This window comes from Scomber scombrus, chromosome 2 (assembly GCF_963691925.1).
Source record: "Scomber scombrus chromosome 2, fScoSco1.1, whole genome shotgun sequence".
NCBI classification, from domain to species: Eukaryota; Metazoa; Chordata; class Actinopteri; order Scombriformes; family Scombridae; genus Scomber; species Scomber scombrus.
The window spans coordinates 16,081,834-16,102,055 of NC_084971.1; the positions used below are offsets into that span (position 1 = coordinate 16,081,834).

General features: G+C 39.9%; 2 protein-coding genes across 4 annotated transcripts in view; one reads left to right on the top strand and one right to left on the bottom strand.

Moving 5' to 3' along the window:
• Window positions 1–11,161: 11,161 nt before the first annotated feature.
• LOC133990231 (transcription elongation factor 1 homolog) overlaps window positions 11,162–20,222 on the bottom strand; it is a 91,593-nt gene continuing 82,532 nt past the window's right edge. Inside the window, exons 1-4 of one of the 2 annotated variants that reach the window (XM_062428460.1) lie at window positions 14,291–14,353; window positions 13,783–13,908; window positions 13,606–13,676; window positions 11,162–11,747 (exon numbers count right to left, since the gene is read on the bottom strand). In XM_062428460.1, coding sequence (XP_062284444.1) covers window positions 11,683–11,747; window positions 13,606–13,676; window positions 13,783–13,898 — 252 coding nt within the window. In that variant the 5' untranslated portion in view covers window positions 13,899–13,908; window positions 14,291–14,353 and the 3' untranslated portion in view covers window positions 11,162–11,682. Of the gene's footprint in view, window positions 11,748–13,605; window positions 13,677–13,782; window positions 13,909–14,290; window positions 14,354–20,222 lie in introns of those variants that run through there. The other variant, XM_062428469.1, reaches the window with a different exon arrangement.
• On the top strand, window positions 13,994–19,139 carry pld6 (phospholipase D family, member 6). Of its 2 annotated transcripts, XM_062428426.1 has the most exons (5): window positions 13,994–14,019; window positions 14,609–14,815; window positions 16,050–16,230; window positions 16,407–16,636; window positions 18,216–19,139. In XM_062428426.1, exons 3-5 carry the CDS (start codon window positions 16,052–16,054, stop codon window positions 18,428–18,430), a joined length of 624 nt encoding a protein of 207 aa, XP_062284410.1. In that variant the 5' UTR covers window positions 13,994–14,019; window positions 14,609–14,815; window positions 16,050–16,051; the 3' UTR covers window positions 18,431–19,139. The 2 variants fall into 2 exon arrangements, with proteins under 2 accessions (XP_062284410.1, XP_062284401.1); XM_062428417.1 differs by lacking the exon at window positions 13,994–14,019 and having other exon boundaries at window positions 14,612–14,717.

A 20,222-nucleotide genomic window follows, 5' to 3' on the forward strand; every position in this document is an offset into this window, starting at 1 on the left:
TCTCTCTCTCTCTTTCTTCCTCTCCACTCTCAATTGCCCCCTATCTCTCACCCGCCCCCTCTTTGTGTTCCTTTGAGTTTGTGTTTGTCAGTCTTGTTAACGACAAGACACACACACACATGTGCACACACACACACACACATGTGCACACACACACACACATACACACACACAGAGAGAGAGAGAGAGAGAGAGAGAGAGAGAGAGAGAGAGAGAGAGAGAGAGAGAGAGAGAGAGAGAGAGAGAGAGAGAGAGAGAGAGAGAGAGAGAGAGAGAGAGGGGAATAGAGCTCTCTCGACAACATTATCTTATCCGGAATTGCTTCTCAAGCACAGCCGGAGCCCCATTAGAAAAGAAGAGCTCTACGCTGTAACCTTTTTAAAAAGCCATTAGTGATGCACTGCTTCCCCCCACCCCCCATCACCCACCCCAACACCCCCCCCCACTCTTCTCTCTCTCTCTTTCTCTCTCTCCTCTCTCTCTCTCTCTCCTCTCTCTCTCTCTCTCTCCTCTCTCTCTCTCACTCTCTCTCTCTCCTCTCTCTCTCTCTCTCTCTGTCGTTCCTATTTTGTGTGTCCTATTTGTCTCTCTTCTTAACACTGACACACACAGTTTCTCCATCCTTATTGCCTGCTTCCCTGGTCCCAATCATACAAACTGACTGCTGAGCAAGCCTTCAACTCCAATTAGAGTATGAATCACTGACATTTTAAAGTTCTGCCTCAGAGTGCAAAACCACTCAATTTAATAATTTACTTGTGTTATTCTAATGGCTTGTGGACTGTTAAATCTGTGTTTTTGGATGCAAGTAATTCGCTCTCAAAGCTTACATGCTGGGAAAACAAGACATTTCATAATATATCATGCAGACCAGTGAACAGGACCGAATTTACTTCATCAGAGATGAATGAGAAAGTCATGTTTGGTGATTCATACAATTCAGCGTAAATTGAGCATAGTGTGCAAATGAGCTTTTGATTATAAATGATCCTCCCCTAGTGATATATAATGTTTTCATTATAGTCAATTGATACTACATTTGCAGTGATTTGTTCTTGGTTTGGTCATTTACACATAAACATCAGTTAGTTTAAGTGCTGCCATACATCAATGAATGAATGATGGACTGTATAGACATACCACACATGGTACTTACTTATGTGTTCGGATTTTCTTTGATAAGAAAGAACATTTGTCAGGATGGCAAAGAAAAAGTCATGGAAATCAACCCCAAACCAAACTAATCCAATGCATTTTAATTATATGTTAAACAGTAATATATAAGTATGTGTGAGAAAGTGTTTGTGTGCATGTGTACCTGTGCTTCCCTGTGATGAGCTGAACTTTGCTCCCTGACTCAGCTTGGCACAATGCTCCTGACCCCAAGGTCACACTGTCTGGAGCTGAACCACTGTGTGCATGTGTGTTAGAGAGAGAAAAAGAGAGTAGGAAATAAAAAGAAGAAAGAAAGAAAGAAAGAAAGAAAGAAAGAAAGAAAGAAAGAAAGAAAGAAAGAAAGAAAGAAAGAAAGAAAGAAAGAAAGAAAGAAAGAAAGAAAGAAAGAAAGAAAGAAAGAAAGAAAGAAAAAGGCTGGAGAAAAAGAATGAGTGTAAGTGAGTATGTGAACTGAGAGAGATAAAAAAGTGAGTGTGGTTTATCGCATCCAAAAACAAACCAGCAGCCCCTGGGTAATAAAAATGTACTATCTGTCATAGTAAATTACAAATATTGGTCTTCGCCTTGCTGCAGTCTCCTGATTATGCTCAATGGTCTGCCTCTGACAATTATGAAGCCATTAACACTGTGTGTGAGTGTGTGTACGTGCATTTGTGTGAGTGTGTTTGTGTGAGTGAGAGATAGAAAGAGAGAGAGACTCTATGGCTGCTTATTTGAGAAAATGTGCTATTGGTTTTTTATGGCTTTGAAGGCTCCAGTGCCTTATTGCATCTCAAACGGCAAATTTACATGTTTTGTTGTCTGTCTGCTGTGCTGTTTCTGACATAAAGAGAGAAAAAAAAGACAGAGGGGAGGAATTAAGATAAGTTGTAGCAAAGAAAGTTGACAAAAGCCAGTTTAGCTCTTGTTTGAAACTTGTGACGATCATTACTGAACATCCAGCACTCACACACAAATACAGGTTACCGTTTTGGGTTTCAAGGGACAGCTACTTTACAGGCCAACAGATGAGTATAGGATTATGAAGGGCAACCAATCCCATCCAGCATGTCTGCTAAGACCATCAACCAGATACAGATGTCCCAGGTGACTGGATTAGGAATAGGAACACGCACACACACACACACACACACACATGCACACACACACACACACACACACACACACACACACACTCACCGCAGGCCTTGTATAAACCTCTGTTGAGACCCTGCAGGGAACAATAGTCTGGACATATATAATATTTATAATATATGTATACATATATACATTATATGTATATGTATATGTATATGTATATATTTAAATATAATGTTGCAATGTCAGATGTTCATGTTAAATGGGGCCAAACTATCAAATAATGAGGTAAACATACTGTATGTAGAAGTAATCCGTGTGAGTAAAAAGCACTGGCTACAGATTGTTCTGAATGCTTGGTTACCTTTTTTCTACTTTCAAACCAAGCTGACATCAGCTTGTGACAGATTTATGAGTTTACTGCTCCGCTCTGCTAACATTATGGCATTTTTCCATTGTTTTGGGGGATAGTCATGCTGAGTCATGTCTCCATTACACAGCATGACAAAGTTAAATGAGTAGATTACCTGTTGGGGGTGTGCTGGTCGTCTGCAGCTTTTCATCAAACAATATCGTCATTGTGGTTGTTTGCGGCTTGTACTATTCCTCTCTACATTATTTCTAACTAATCCACTGAACAAAGAGTTCCAAATATGTCCATATCTTGTTGTGTCAACCAGTTTTTAGCACTGCTAATGAAGCTTCACCAATTCTGTGAGGAACATATTTCCTTTCCTGTAAATTCTTCATAATACAGGTCTCCAGTAGGCTTTTAACATTAAGTAGTAATTAAGTGTTGGGTTTGCATCAGTGATGACTTAACACAACTCTCAAACTATGTGCTGCCCCCTGCAGGGATGCTGGTCAATCAAAATAGAGTGAGTTTATGGGGCCTTAAAGAGACAGGAGCTACGACTGCCTGTTAAGAGACAGAAGCTGAATGGGGGGGATGCATAAAGGGCTAGTATGAAATAAATGGGGAGTTTTTTGAACTGTGAATCACGCAAAGCTAAACAAGTGGAGTTCCACGCTAAAAATAGAGAGGTGGAATTGGGCATTATAGGTCCCCTTTGATTTCAGCCCTAATAACTGACAGTGGTTACCTAACATGATGTTTCTCTTTTTCTGCATCTGATTCACCTCCAAGTGATTTTCCACTGTGCTTTGGAAAAAATGAAATGTCTTATAATGTATTTTAGTGTTATAGTAATATACAAATATTAACGATAACAAAAAACTACATATGAGGATGAAGACAACATGATTAGCTGTGAAAATGTAATCCAATGCTACATCCTGTCAATAAATCTGCCTTTTGAGGCTTACAGTGTTACATTTGTTAAGGCATACAAAAGTAGCTTGTTGTTGATTTGGACTGCAGTATATTGCAAAGCCTATTTTGAGTCTGTTCTAATTGTGTGTCCATTTATTTAATGAACTAATTGAAATATTGTTGCCATTTAAGTGCCATATTGTATTGTACTACACTGTAATCAAAAGAGCAAATATATAACTTGCCCTTTTTGTTTCAACAATTCAACAGCACCCACAAACTGTGACTTTGAAAATGAACACAGTGTGGAGTCAATATTATACTATTTCCACATTAAGCCTCCTAAAGGTTGCAGGTTTTGGTTATTTATTGCATGGATTTATTGCGTGGCTATTGCACATACTTGCATTGTATTTCACTGTTCTGTCCACCCCCATTATTAGGAATATTGTAGAGAGACTGCAGGAGTCATAAAAAATACCTTAGAGTCACAATTAATGCAACATAAAGCATTATATTATTATTATTATTATTATAGCATTATATTAACGTTTTTTATGGAAAGAAACAAAGACATAGTGGAAAAGATGCAATTAATTCTCCTGCTTGAAATAAATTATAAGTAATAAAACATCCCTCAGAAAGTGCACTATTAGAACTTAGGCAAAAATAAAACTGAGTCACGAAACCTGCATTAATTTTCAAAAAGCCAAAACTCAATTGTATTATGTTTCTCTTTTAGATGTCATTAGTCCCAGCTAGAGCTCTATCGGGCCCCGTTTAGGCCCCCGCACCCCAGCTTAGGAACCGCTGCACTATGGGGCATGCTCCTTAACGGCAGGGGCTGAATGGGCATGGGCAAGAGAGAAAGAGGAGAGGAGCAGAAGAGGAGGAGAGGAGAGGAGAGGTGAGAGGTTGCAGCGGAGTTGCATTGGATGCTGATGCTGCTGCATTAAGCTCCATCGCTCCATCACTCCCTCGGAGAGAAGGGAAAAAACAAGGAGTGGTTATGTGATTCCCCACAAGCTAGAGGAGAAGCGCGCAAAGAGAGAAAGGAATGGCAGGGAGGGGAGGGGGGGGGGGGGGGGGGGGGGGCGTTTCCCTGCACAGCATTGCCTATTCTCACACACTTCAGCATGGATACAATATATGGCATACGGAGCTGGCAAAAGGATGGGCATGACGGTAAGTTAAATGTATATTTTTTTGTGTTATTTGCCACAAACAACGTATTGGACACAGTTCACAGCGCGGTGTTGCTCTGGTTCCCATCACTTTAGACTGTCCTGATATTTAAAGATATGTGTTGATAATTCAACAGGAAAAGAAAGACTAGTACAATAAAGCTTTAGGAGCCGGATTTGTTGCTCTGCGAGGCACGAAATTAACGCCCAAACCATTTCCCGTTGGTACGTTTAATGATTTGATAACTAAACAGGTTGGTCCCATCAGCATCACTCCCAAGTGCCTATCAAATCACTTGATGAGAATTGCACCTGCACGCAGCTTAAAATTTAACCAACAGCAGCGTGTCAGCGTGTCTTCCTTCTGTATAGCGCCGGTAGATTAAAGACAAAAGATGATTAGAAATCTCTTTCACACACCCCGGAAAGGGTTAAAGACTCAATCCATGCCTGCCACTCTGAACTGAACTGGGTTCTCCTTGTCAGTGGAAGCAGATGTATTTACAAACAAAGAAAGCTTAATATCCAAGCCTGTCACGTAGAGGACAGGTGCTGGCTATCTACAGTTTTACAGTGGTGTGTGGTTGTCTGGTTATCTGGGCTAGTAGGCCAACTGGTGCCATTAAGACCCTGAAAGATGAATAAAAACCAAAGTGTTTCACTTAAGTTTGTCACTGAAAGTTTGGGCAATGACAAAGTCTCTTATTTTGCACCCTAGGCTGAATTTGTAGCATAGCCATCACTGGGTCATTTATTTTTTGTCTGGGTAGTGACTATTCGACTCTACACTGTAGCCAAAATGGCTGGAAAGATTTGCTGTTGCAGGCATAAGCATAAACATCCTCATAACAGAGCCTTTAGTTCCAAGCAATTAAGCAGTAATGTGCAAGCAGCGGCCCAGCGTCCGCTCAGTCTCTGTCTCCATCTCAAGCCTGTCTTGTCTTTGCCTCTGGCACAGCCACTTGTGATTTTGCATCCTATCTGAAATAGCAGGTGCATTAAAGGATTGATATGTCTGTTGCATAAATATGACAGACATAAATATGAAACACAGACCGATTTTCTTTCATTAGGTCCTACAGCTGGAGCCAGTTCACTTTCAATCAAGTCAATTCAGGAAATTGATTCTCTTATGAATACAAACCAGATGTCTTTCGCCCTGAAATAAAGTACTTGCGCAGTCAGTACACGAATTATTGGAAATGAAAGTTTTATCGTAAATATGTGGATGCAGGATTCGTAAAAAAATAAATAAAACTGAGGTGAAAAAAGGCCTTAAGATGGTCCATACCCTTAAAACTGCTGCTGCAGGCACACCCATTGCATGTGAGACTCATGCTATCATAGCTTAGCTCCCACACACACAGCTAAAACTACACCGAAGCGTGTCTTCAAATTAGACAGAGACACTCCAGTGACACAGAGCAGACACAGACCGGTCCTGTGTAGTGAAGAGGGCAGCAGGGTGTATTTTTACACTAGATCTCTGACACCTACGTACATCTCTTCACAGCTCTTGGTGAGAACAGAAGACACGTCCACTTGAGTTGTCATCAGCAGCAGCCCAGACATCGACAGTTGGGATGGAGGAAGAGGCGAGAGGCAAGGAGAGATGAGGAGAGAGGACTAGAGGAGTATAGGTAATGAGGGAGACAAGTGTCAAGATCTCCTCGATGTGATGGCTCGAGCTACTTTTTGGCACTTTCACTTTCTGGGAGTGTCCGGTTTCATGTTGTGCAGCTTTGATAGGTGAAGGGATACACAGAAGAGGATGATGTTTTGTTTATGTGTGCGCCTGAGTGGACATAAAAGCTGATCTGAGGATGAAAATTTAGGAAAAGAGAAGGGTAAACACAGGGCAAGGGAGGGCAAAATGACAGCTGGATCACAATGATTAGAGAGGATAGGTTAAGGGGGAAAGTGGGAAGAAGAGTTAAGAAAAAGAGAGAGACAGTCAAGTCATGTTTGTAAACTAGCCCAAGTTTTCCTGGGGGAGCTGCCGGTGGTGCTGTTGCATCCCCCCACCCACCCCCCCTCTTCCCAATGACTCTCTCCTCTTCGGCTGTTGATTGACAACTACTGTGGCTCTAATTGGCAAGTGTGGATATAGGGAAGAGTCAGGCTTATTCTCCATGGGATGGAACAAGGAGGATAGAAAGATTGTGTGGTGAGGGAGGTGTGGGGAGATGGAGGGGGGGGCATACCAGGGAGTCTTCCAACAGTGTGAAAGAGGGGAGGAGAGGAGAGGGAAAGGAGAGGAGATAGATGGGAAAAAATAGTGGAAAATACAAAGAGGGAAGGCACGAGTGAGGAGGAGGGGATGGAGGCAAGGGCTGAACATCTGTTTGGTAATCAGTCTCTCCCCTCAGTGCAGTGTAACACACACTGACACCTATTTGATAATTGGTGAGCCTGCCCTCTCCCTCAGCGCTTGGCTAAATGGTTGCTTGATACCAGGGAGAGCAAAGGGACTAGCTGTTGGCAGTGTAATCTGTTTACTTGGTGCAGTTCAGGTAAAGATGCATAGCAGGCTGCTTGTACGTTTGTGTGTGGCTAGTGCGTACAGATGACAGTCAGGTTATTAGTCTAACAATGTACTCAAGATATGACTTGTAGCCTGCATAAAATATGTATTGTAGCCTCAGAGTTATACTGCTGCATTGTTTTTCAAGGATAAATATGATCTCTTTTGTCTCTCTTATCCTAGGTGCTGTCCTTAAAGGTTTGCCTTCCATACAGACCTCGTTCTTCCACGGTGCAATCTTATTCAGCTGAAGGGAGGCACACAGAAGAGGAGAATGAGCTCCAGAGCTAAGAAGAGGAGAGAGAAAGGAATGGAGAGGAGGAGGAGGTGGGCCTCTTTGCTCCGGTCTCGACCACGGGTATTCTTGGGTTGATAATACAGATGTGGATGTTATTGCTTGAGAATACGCGTAGTCGAGTGGAAGCTTTATCATCTACACTGGACCAAAAGCAGAACTCTATTCAGTAGACTCCAATGGCAGAGACTAGGCAGACAGATATAAATGTATAGCCAAACTGAGGAGGTAACACAGACATGGTGGCGAAGGGGGGGCGGATTTTTTAATTAAGCACCCAGAGGTGACTTTTTATGGGAAACGCTTATTTTGTTCAATCAGAGAGGTTTTTAAATAGAATGCAATCAGGGCTAGCCAGTTGCCCAAATCAAATCCCGCCACTGAAAAGGTTTTTATTATCGCAGGTTTATCAACCATGTCACTCTTTACACCTGTGGAGGAAATGAGTTTGTGTGGCTGGCTAGATTCAGCATCTCCTGCAGAGGCGCTGGTGAGGAAGACCGCTAAGCTAAAACCCCACGGGCATTAGTTCAGGGGGCTTAACACAAAAGTCTTCAGACTCAGACATTAATTCCAAACCTGCTTGATTACATACCCTTGTCAGTCAGTCGTGCACAGAAGTGAGCCTATAATCTTATCAGTTGATGAGTGTCTTTCATAGCCCTTCACACTCTACGCCGAACGTTTTCCTCATACTGAACGGATGTCTGACATTTGCAAAATGTAGTGCCAAAAATGGCCTTTTGTGGGATGTAAATGACTGTGATGCCATTCACCTATACTGCACTACTTTTGCACTCCACACTATTTTTGACTCCCCATCTCATGCTAAAAATGTGTGAAAGTTTGATGCCTGTAGCAGCAACAGGAGACAGTAACACATGAGGACATGTCAAGGCTTGCACCCGTGGCTGACATTTCAGCATGCGGCTCAGCTGACTGGCTGTCATGATGGATACTCAGACCTACACACACATACACACACACACACATATATACATATATATATATATATATATATATATATATATATATATATATATATATATATATATAAACTGTATGCGAGTTCACAAGATCTACATGCCAGTAGGGATATAGGGGATTGATGGAGCTCATGAAAACAAGCATACAGATACATCCCTGTATAAGAGTACACACAGATTGCAGCTAGGTTCACTGAGTCCACTTGCCAGTGGGGAAATAAGGGATTGATTTATTTTATGGGTAACTACTTTTAGTCAGAATGATGGATGTTTATGTCTTTTATTGATCAAGTTGAGGTGTGGGCCGGAAGAATTCTTGGACGTTAGGGCATGCTGATTAATAAGGTAGAAAAGGTGTTGGAATAAAACACACTGGAGTACATTTTTGGTACATTTGCAATACTGCAAAGTATTATAAATTAGAAAATCAACATTTCGTTGCAAATTCAGCAATATATTAGCATCTGTTTGCAAATGTGCATGAGGAATTACACTTTATCACTGACTATTACTTGATTTCTTACCACTGCGAAAGCAAATCTCTTATTTATTAGCAGTGTGTAATTATAATTAATACAAATTTCACTCTGACGTTGTGTAAACTTGTTGATTGGGCAAAGCCGTTTCTGTGGTTTTGTGTTTATTTGTGTGTGTGTGTGTGTGTGCTAAGCAACAAAATGACTATTGTGAGCACAGCTCCAGGTGCCTAGCAACGGAATCGCTCTGTTTCCTTGGCAACAGTTGCCTCGCACTCACTGTGTGGGTGATTGGCAGCCTTGACAACGGAGACGGAGTGACACTTGACCTCACGTGCTGAATAGGAGAGGAGACAAGAGAAATGGCGAGAAATAGAAGAGAAGGGCAGGGAGTGGGAGGGGACATGCAGAAACAGAGGAGAGACTAAGTGATAATCATTCTCCATTGTAATCATCCTCCAGCATGTTTCACAAGGCGTCGTCAATATCTCTCCAGCTGGGGTCCATCATCAAACACAATACACAGTGCAGTGCGCGCATGCACGGACACACTCTCTCTGGGGTGGAGAGCCCAGGCAGGCACTCCACATCTCATCTATTATCACTCAGCCCTGCCTGGTGCACAGCCTCACTACCCTGTGTCTTCTTTCATTTGTGATGTGCTACATCCTGTGCTCTGTGGGGATGAATGGATACTGGACTCCCAGAAATGTGTCACGGTCACAGATGCCACAGGAGAGTAGATCAGAAGCTACGCAGACTTTTTTTTAAACATGGAATTTAAGTGCTGTGATTTTTATTTATTTTAACTATAAATGTGTTCTTGCAGTTCTCTATCTAAGCAACCACTAGCTGAGGGTATTCCATTGTACTGGGTTCTCTGATGGTCAAAAAGTATGCTGTTCAGGGTTGACAACACCTGTGTAGAATGATAAATTAAAACTGGAGCACTTTTTTGATGTTATTAAGATGGACCCAAATAAAACCCCAGTGTGAAGTTGAGCTGTTCTATTTCCTTTTACTATTGAATCTGTATAACAGTGAACCAAACAGCAGATATGCAGGCTTATTTGTCGAGTTAAGAATTTAAAGTGTCTGTGAATAAGAGTGTTGTTCCATTGTCTTTATTAAACCCTGATTTCTTATCTCCATCTAAATCTCAACTGTTGTTTTTGCTCTGAGGAGACATTTTTTTACCAGCTGGTGGTACTCAGTACCATACAGGATGTTCATGTTGTTTAAGATTAAATCACATTTGGTTACCTATTTCCTTTGAAAATAAATAAGGCTATCATGTTCAACTAATTCAAATCAAGGTCAGATAACCACATCTTAATCACAAAAAAGGCAATACTTTGTAAAAAACTAAGTCAGGCGGTGATTTAACTGGATTATTTGTTAACAAATTAAACATTAATTTAATAGAATTAAGTACATTTATGTAATTATAAAATAAAATGAAAACCAACCAACACTTACTGGTGATGTCAAGTCTTATTGCTTCTTTATTTCCAAGATCGCACTGATCAAACCCTTGTGTAAAAAAGGCTTGCTTTCATGCTATTCAACACGGTTGGCTATTGCATAGGAAAATAAACACTCAATAATACAGATTTATTCCAGGATGAGATTACAATGTTCTGTACAGATGCGCTTAATAACATTTTTTGTATTTCTTGAAATTTTTAATTTTGTGAACATGTAAGCCAAAAATGTACAATCAACAGAAAAACTCATTGCATAAAGAACGATCCTTAAACGTGTGAACTAAGCAGCTAACCAAAAACCATGTACATTTCCGTTCCTCTCTCCAGTGGAATGACCTAGTGCTGCGACAAAACTTGTCTTTATGAGGATGAGGAGAGCTGTGGGTAATTATCACTGTGAATCATGCTTGACTGAGGGTGATCAACATGGATTATCTAGTGCTGCAAACATCCAAAACACAAAAGACTTACGCTGCATTAAGGTATAGTGACAGTAAATTATCACACCATTCCCGCTGGCCTGAGCTGTGTTAAGAAACTTAAATCCCACTTTGTGGGGAAGATCTGGCAGTGGAACAAATCTGGAACATTTCCTCTCAAACTGATGCTAGTGTCAGAGAGTTATTTCAACCTTTAACTGCACCTACTGATGGTTTTGTTTTCAAGCTGTTTGTGTCTACAGACACATTATAATGACAGGATGGGATTTGCACACACTACAGCATGATGTATAAAATTGCATTGTTCAGCTAACAATATCAATCTATTACAAGCAAAAATAAAAATCAGGAACTTATTTTCTAATCTTCAAAATAAACAACTATTTAAATGCTTGTCTAAATTGTATCTAAAGGATCTTTGAGACCCATCACAAAAAACAAAACAAAACATGTATTGGAAAGCAGAAAGCTCTGCTCAATGTATGACGATAAGTGGGGGTAGACAAATTGTGATTTGAACCTTACAAAGGAAGGGTAGAAGACAACAGGAGTGCCTCAGAGCCCCATTGGTGCTGAGGACCTTACATTGAAAGGGAGACAGCTGCTTACACAACTGTAATTTCCAAGTGGCCATAAAGAAACCAGTTAAAAAAAAAAAAAAAAAAAGTTTCACAAATGTCCTCTAACCAGGATGCTCCTAATGAGCTCAGGCGCACCAGACACATCCCCATCCTCTTCCTGAAAAGCATCCAGTTCCATGAAGGCTACTGATTGGCTGATTCACAGGCATCTATCCAATCACTGTACACGTCAACTGGCTCTGACAGATCTGAGGAGCAACAGATTAAGGATAAAAAGATTTTGTTGCCATGGCTGAACGGTAAATAAAATGAGACCTCTTCTCTGGAAAGTATTTGTCTTTGTTATTATATATACAGTAACCACATTCTGAATCTATACATCATTCATCAGCAGAAAGAACAGGCAATTACTGTACTTAGAGTCAAAGTCTTTTTCCCTTCCCATACTACTAATAGCCTCCATAAAACAATGCATTTTTTCATCTGTTGTTCTTAAAATGCTGAAACAAACACACCAACTAGATATTATTTTGCTGGCATCAAACAATGATACCTCCCATGAGTCTCTGACAATAAAGGCATGCCAAATCCTCATGGGAGGTGTAGTTGTTGAATATTAACAAAACAGTTTTGAAAAAAGTATCCTAACTCAAGGTCCACTTACACTGACAGTGGGTGGTGGTGGTATATGGGGGAGGACTGTAACATCTCTGTTTAAGAATGGTATTTTGTGTGTGTAATCTTTCCTTAGCCAGTGTACTTCAGGTTTTCCCTAACCTGAACACTACCTTGGTGACTTGCCAAGAGCCCCAGATAAGAGACTGAGTAAGCTCCAGACAAAAATTAGCTGTCTTTTATCACCAGACCTACACCACCCATAGCACTGATCAGGAAGGTGTAGAATCCTCCACCAAGAGTCAATAAACTGATGGAAAAAGAAAAACAAAGACCATCTTTAAACAGAGACAGGAGTTATGATCTCACCCCCACCTGACCTCCCGTAATCACGTTAACAAAGCTCCACAATAATGTCACGTGATAACAGCTGAGCCATGAGAAGGAGAAAGAGGATAAGATGAAGAAATGATCACACAATTACAGAAAATAGGGTGAGTAAAGGCCAAGATAAAACAAAAAAAACTATGGTAGAATGTAGAGACAGTATCGGACAGAGAAAATGATTGCTTGGTTTTTTGAGAGTCACTGGACTGACAACTTTAAAATGAGTAGAGCTGTTCTGCAATCAGTATCAGAAATGCCTCCAATACGGCCTAAAATGCTAGATCTGGTGTCAGCAAGTATGTGGGTCTATGCACCGATCTGATACCACACAATTTATTAATAAATTGTAAAGTAGCTTCAAACCCAGATAAAACAGCAGTTTTCCCAGAAATCAATTCTTCTTTGACGCTCCAAAACAGCAGCCTACACAGCAAGCTGCACTGTGCAGCCACTGTTTTAAAGTTTCGAAGTAGAAGCCATTTGCAAAATGCCAGCAGTTTGGCAATATTTAACACTGGAAAGTCCCACCGTTAAAAAGGCAACATGTACAGTGTGCAAGGCTTCAGTGTGAAGGAGTGGCACTAATGTTTCCAATTTCAACACCAGCAATTTTATAAAGCATTTGAAGATGCATCATGCAAAAAATAGAAATCATATCACATCCATACAGGGTTAATAATGCACAGGTGTTTTGTTTTTGTTTTTTTTGACACAATGGTATTGGATTGGTACTCAGTATTGGCTAATATGCAAGCTCAGGTATTTGAATCGGTATCGGGAAGGAAACAATGGTATTGCAACATCTCAAAAAAGTAGCAGACAATGAGGAAGATTTAATCTGGGGGAGGCCAACTGCTGTAAAATCTAAAAGGTAACGACAATTACGACAAGACAACTACATTTGCGGATGTGTATTGATGAGGGCTAAGAGATGGACCTTGAAATTAGAATATTTTGTCAGCTACTGTTCCCATAATCAAGAAACATTCACACTCAAATGCTAACACAAACCGGTTCACACATACTTGATGCATTTCTGTTTCTTTATGAACCAGAAAAAAAGATAGTGTAGTGTCCTAAAAACTCATGTATGAATAAGGATACAGGTAATTGGGGTCTGGAACTCCTCCAAGCAGACTGTGCATGATATTATCCCAGTATTTCTGCTTCTCTCCCTGTTTAGATAAAGAGCAAAGGACAAGTTGTCAACAATAGCCTCACAAAATCCGCACGTTACATTTGCAAGTAATTGTGTAAGGGAAAATACATTTGGTGAGTTACATTTTAACATCACATGACTTCTCGTGGTTGCAGAATGGACAGGTGAACTGTGTGTCCAGATCCCCCGTCATCTTCTTCTTAGGAGGGGGCTTTCGTTTGGACTTGCGGCGACCCATTGCACAAAAGCTGAATCAATAAGTGTGTGTGTATGTGTGTGTATGTGTGTGTGTGTGTGTGTGTGTGTGTGTGTGTGTGTAAGAAAGAGAGAACAAAACAACATAACTTCGTCAGGTAAATGTAAGTATTGCGTAAATATCAACAAAGAGTAAACATGTCGAAATATATCAATGCCAGAATCACAAAACTGTGACCCAGTAGCTGATCTCCAAACACACTGGCTAACATTTAGCATGTTTGTTGTTGTTCTCCTGTATACATGAATCCCGATAAACCACTAAACGGACTCTTATATGAAAATATCTTCCAGTAGGGCTCAACCAACCTTAACTATTAAACATATCGCGATTGTTAACTGTTCTCTAGAAAAAAAAGTTTTACTGTTGTTTACCTTTTGGTTGTAGAAAATACACGTTGCTCTAATGAGGAAAAAGCTCCAACACAAGCCCCGGCACCGGCAATGCTTCCCGTTAAATGATTGGTGGAGTGAATAGAAATATCGCAGTATCTCATTGGCTGTTTCACCTGTCAGTCAAGGGTTGTTCTTTTTGGCAGTGATGCAACAGGGAAAACAGAGGAAACAGCAGGCAAGATATACTGAGACATTATTAAGTTATAAAAAAAAAGAAAGAAAGGAAATAAGTAAAATAGATTGATGTAGAGGTTTGTGTTTTAATTTCCTTTTTTAATCTCTTGCTCTATACTCCAGCCCTGTTGGTGGCGGTAGTGCGTTTGACCGGCTGCCCGGCTCCTGCTCCATGCTGCTCCCGCTTGGTGGCAACCATAGGTGGCGACAGAGGCTGACTAACTCAAGTCCGGTGTGTTTGTTTGCAGACAAAATACTCCGTGTTTAAAATATATTTAGACATGCCCGAGGACATGTTGACTTGTTAACTCTTTTTAAACATCTCGACAGGTTAGTCAGCCGTTGTGGTCTGTCTTCTTTCCTGCTGTTTATTTTTTGTAGTAGGTGTTGATATGAAAACTAAACATATGATCAGAGTTTGTTCTATCTAAGCAAGTCATCAAAACACCTTGTAGCTAATCTAACCAGTGTCCCTGTTGAACACCGGTTTAAATGAAAGTTAATTTTAGTCGTCCCTAAAGTAGGGAAGCTGTCCTGCTATCACATTAAAATATCCCAGTTAGTGCCTCTCATGTATATGTGTTAAATGGGTTACAAAGCTAAGCATCAATTTCTCCAAAAAGGTGTTTGAAATATGTCTCCATTGTAATGTTAATACATGAGATACTGGGGCTAATTCTGTATGGGACTGGTGTGTTAGCTTCCTCAGGCAATAAGAAAAGAAAATGAACGTCAGGGGGTAAATGGTTTACACAATTTATAATGTACAATAACATCAACACACAGTGTGTGTTCTGTTTTATGTGATTATGACAACATTAAATGAGATTAAATGGTGATAAATAACCATTATCATCAAAATAATATTATATATGTATTGATATGGCTTGTTTTGTCAAACAGTCCTAAACCTCATTATCCAGTTCCAGCTACTTTTGAGAAGCTGGAACTGGATAATGTTATAAATTAATTAAACAATCAATTATCAAAGTAGTTATGGTTCATTTTCTCACTCAAATAATTAATTAGTCGACTAAATCTTTCAGCTCTAAAATGAAATACTTGTGTAGTACCATACGAGAACATTAGGGTTTCGCCTAACATTTATTCTCTCTAAATTTATTTGTCAATTTATCATTTTTATAAATTCATTGTTCATTGTATAAAACATCAGAAAATTACTATTCACAATTCCCAGACTCCAAAGTAACTTCTCCCAACAGATCGAAACACAAAGATACTAAATTTGAAATTATATGTAAAAGAAAGAGCAGCAAATGCTCACAAATGAGAAGCTGGAACCAGAAAATGGTTTTCGCTTGGTAAATGACGAAATTAATTAATCTGTCATCCAAACTGTTGGTGACTGATCCCTGTCGAACGACAAATTAATCAACAAATTATTTCAGCACTAAAAAGCATACTGTAGGGATATGATAATTGTACTTTTGCATGATACTTGTATTTTAAATGTCCACAATCATCAAACATTTTACATTTATACATAACATCAAGAACATTTGCATTACATACAGTCTCTTTAACATGGTTTTTTTTATGTGAGAGATGACAGTGATGTGGACGGTGAAGGTGGTTGGCATGGGTTTGGTGGCCCTCTCGCTCAGTGTGGAGTTGCTTAGCCGGCTCCTGCGTCGCCTCAGGCCTGAGAGAAGTCTCAATGAGGTTCTCTTCTTCCCCTCAGAGATGGCCTGTGTGGAACACATCTTTACTCCCTCTTCACCTTAGTAAGTGAAACATATTTACTGTATTGAGTAAAGGAAACCTTATTTTAATGATATACATCAGTTTAATGCATTTTTCTGAGGGAAATTAGAACTAAAAGCCAAAGTTAGACATTACATCCTATGAAATATCATGCAGATAACACAATAAGTTGGCATATTCTTTTCTGCGTTTATAGCTCCTGTTTCTGTTCGTTGCCTCATGGTGTGGAGACCTCTTTTTCCTGTCTTCTTCGCCACATCATGTCTGCTTCCTCTACTCTGGATTTGTGTGTTTTTGCCTTTTCCAACATGGACCTGAGCAGGGCTGTATTAGCACTGCATGGAAGGAGCGTAACCATCAGGGTCCTCACTGACAAGCACTACTCTGCCATCACTGGCTCCCAGATAGGGGTTCTCCGCAAGGCTGGTAAGGGAATCTGTCTTCATGCTGTGTGACCTCAACAGTCATAGTGATGTAGCGTCCTTATGCCAAGAAACTTATAGCATGAAGACCCAGGGTCTCATATTTCATCCTCGGATATTATTTGTTAAAAAAGTCACATTAACCTCTGTGGAGTCATTTTATGGACACATTTCACGTGAAATACTGGAAGGATGAATCAGGTCTTGCTCAACAAAAGGTGCTCACTGTGTTCTCGGCCCGACAGTGTCCTTGTCGGTAAGTCTCACAGGTTTCCTCCCGTGGTGAATGGAGAGATGATAGGAACTGTCTGGGTGAATGGATGTTGCCACTACAAGACTTATCTTGAGTCAGAGTCATCATGCTCTGAAAGAGTTTGTGTCACATGTCTGACTCACGCTGTCTCACTTTCTCCGTCAGCCATCTGCATTTAATAAATTACTGCTACTCTATATTGTTAAGTAAGTAAGTAAGTAAGAAGTTGGCAAGCATGGCAGCAAATTTCATTAGGCAAAGTGTGTGTGTGTGTGTGTGTGTGTGTTTGTGTGTGTGTGTGTGTGTGTGTGTGTGTGTGTGTGTGTGTGTGTGTGTGTGTGTGTGTGTGTGTGTGTGTGTGTGTGTGTGTGTGTGTGTGTGTGTGTGCGTGCGTGCGTGTAAAACTGTAAGTCGACTGCAAACCTCATGAGAACCTTAATCTTAAAGAGATATCTTCTGGGCTGACTGTGTCCAGGGTTCAAAACAGTAAAGACCTCAAGCTTGTATTGTCTGTTGCATTTCCTCGTTCATTTCAGGCTCTCTCCACTTTGAGCTGTCAAAAGTTATATTTTAAAATGCCAAAAAAGCATTTACACACAGTGATTAGGAAAGACACTTGCACTTGCCCTCTCAAAATAGTATGTTTAAGCTCTCTGAGATTACTCTGGTCTCAATTCAAATATTACTGGTCCACAGTGTGTTACAAAATCAAATGGAACATTGAAATTGTCAAATTAAACCCTGCCAAAGTAGCATCTCTATTTAACAAGATGGTTTCCGTTCTACACAATAGAGAGAGATGCTGTGTCTGAAATTTCACACTAGTTAACATGCGCTCTATTATTATTTTAATCTAAAATGGACTTTAGTTGGTTCATGTAAATAGCAACTATTATTATTTAGTAAATTGTTTTCATAATTTGAAGTAATCAACAATAAATCTCAATTAACAACTTTTTTGGTTTCATATGTCCATGGCAGACTGGGAAAAGAATTATTTTATGCAAGCTGGGTATGTCATCTTGTGAAATTATTAAAGACAAGGTAATTAGAATAAACACGTGTGAAATCAAACCAATGAAACCAATGTAAAGGCCTAAGTTCAGGATTGTTTTTTAGATTCTTTGCATTTTTTTACCATCCAAAGGAGCTAGATAAGAGAAAGAAAAAACACAAAAAAACATTCACAGGATCTTAACAGTAACATTCACTTCTGAACATCATTCTTTTTGGTGCATATTTCAGATTTTCACTGGCGGATATCAACACATGTATAAAACATTTTTTCAAAACTTTTCACTGATTCTCCACTCTTTTCCCTGCTCTCCAGGAATCTGTGTACGGTGCGACGTTGGCTCCGTGCACATGCATCACAAGTTTGCAGTGGTGGACGGCCAGCTGCTCATCACCGGCTCCCTCAACTGGACGCTGACAGCAGTGCAGAGCAACATGGAAAATATCCTCGTCACTGAAGAGCCAGACCTGGTCCGACCCTTCATCAAGGAGTTCCACAGGTTATGGACACACAACGATCCAGCTCATTAACTCCCATCAAGCAACCAATAACTCACACTAGCTCACATTACCGCTAGAACCAATGACTGATTAGCCGAAAGGAATACTGAGTCAGAGCTTGTGAACCTCTGCGATAGAAGGCATGCGTGGGAAATCTTTTCAGTCAGATTGGCCACAAAATGCCTCCAAGATCTTTTCATTACATGAGTAAGTGCTATTAGTTTGAGTTTTGTAAGTCATGTTATAGAGAGTTGAGTTACTGTTCAAGATTATGAGAGTTCTAAGGCAGTTAAGTGTTACTGTTTTTTGTGTGTTTTCTTTAAATGCTCTATACAAAAGAATTCATTTGAAGTGCTGCCTGTTGAAATGGACAGTAGTGGAAGTAGAAGCACTGTTTAGCACAAAGGCCTAAGACAAGGTGTTCCTGTTTAAAGATGTGAAAAATGTTTAAGGTGAGAACATTTCTTTTTTTTTTAAATCCAAGTTTATGTTTTTTATATTGTGTCACAGGTTGAAGATCTTCACTGAGGTAGTCATTACATTACATCAATTACAACAATAATCCATTACATGATACGTTTTTCCCCTCAGGACTAAGAGGAGTATAGTACATGGATACGTTTTTGAATTAACCGACTGCTAAAATCAATCCACAGTTCACTTTGTGTATAACTCCAAATTACATTGGCAGTAAAGATCCGGTGTACTGTTCAGGGTGTGCTACTGCGGTCTTAGGGATGTTTTGCCCAGCAACAATAAAAACCCTCTTTTCACACTGCAGTTCTGGCAGGTCTGTTGCATCATTGCCCCCCAGCTGTAGTTTTCCTGTTCCAACATGATTTACTCCGATTCACAAAAGGGCCTCACAGCACAAATACACTCTGGTATTCTCAGTGTTTTAACAATACCACCCTTTAAGGTTATCCCATGCAAGAAATGTTAATCTGGTTCTGACATGATTAATGGGCCTGGCTGGGTGCATGACTCCCTGCATTGCTCCAAGTCAGGCTGACGCTTGTTGATTTAGACCAGAAGGGGTTTGTCTGACTCAACACTTGCAATATTTCAGTGTTTCACATCTTGAAGTTCAGCATGGTAAATAGGAAGTTAGACTAAAGCAATCAGCTGCTGTATTTCATCCACGCTATGTAAGTGACCAATTTAACTGAGAAGTCATGAGTTTGCGCCATTCAACACTCAACAGCTTGGCCTCCCAAAAGTTTACTGTCGTATCAGAGTTAAGCTGGCCAGTGTTTTGACAAAATAATACCGGAAATGTGGGAATTTTGCCTTCAATTTAAAAGGATGTCAGGACAGTTGTGTAGAATGTTAAGTTGATACTGTTTTATGTTGAAACAATTAGTTGATTAATCGATTTGTTTATTGACAAAAACTTATTTGAATACAATTTCAGCAATGATTAAATATTTTGGCATTAATGAAACATATGATATTCAACATTTACTGGTTCCAAATTCTGTTTTCTGACATTTTTAGTCTAAAGAATGAATGAAAATGAAAAATAAATCATTCAATCAATGAAATATTTGTTCAAGAATAATTGATAATGAAAACAATATGTAGTTACTGCCTAAATGTTACCCTTTGTTGACATGGATATTCAGTATGTAACACTGCACTATGGGATCAATAAATTAATATTTTTAGGAGATTAGAGAGGAGGATTTGTTGGAAAGCCATTTTGCACGTGTTTAACATTTGCACAAACTGTAGGGTTTCTTTGAATGGGGACTTTATTTTTGAAGTCCACGCCGGAAATGCGTTGCCATTGAATCTGACTTGATCCCGGTTACGCGGCGCA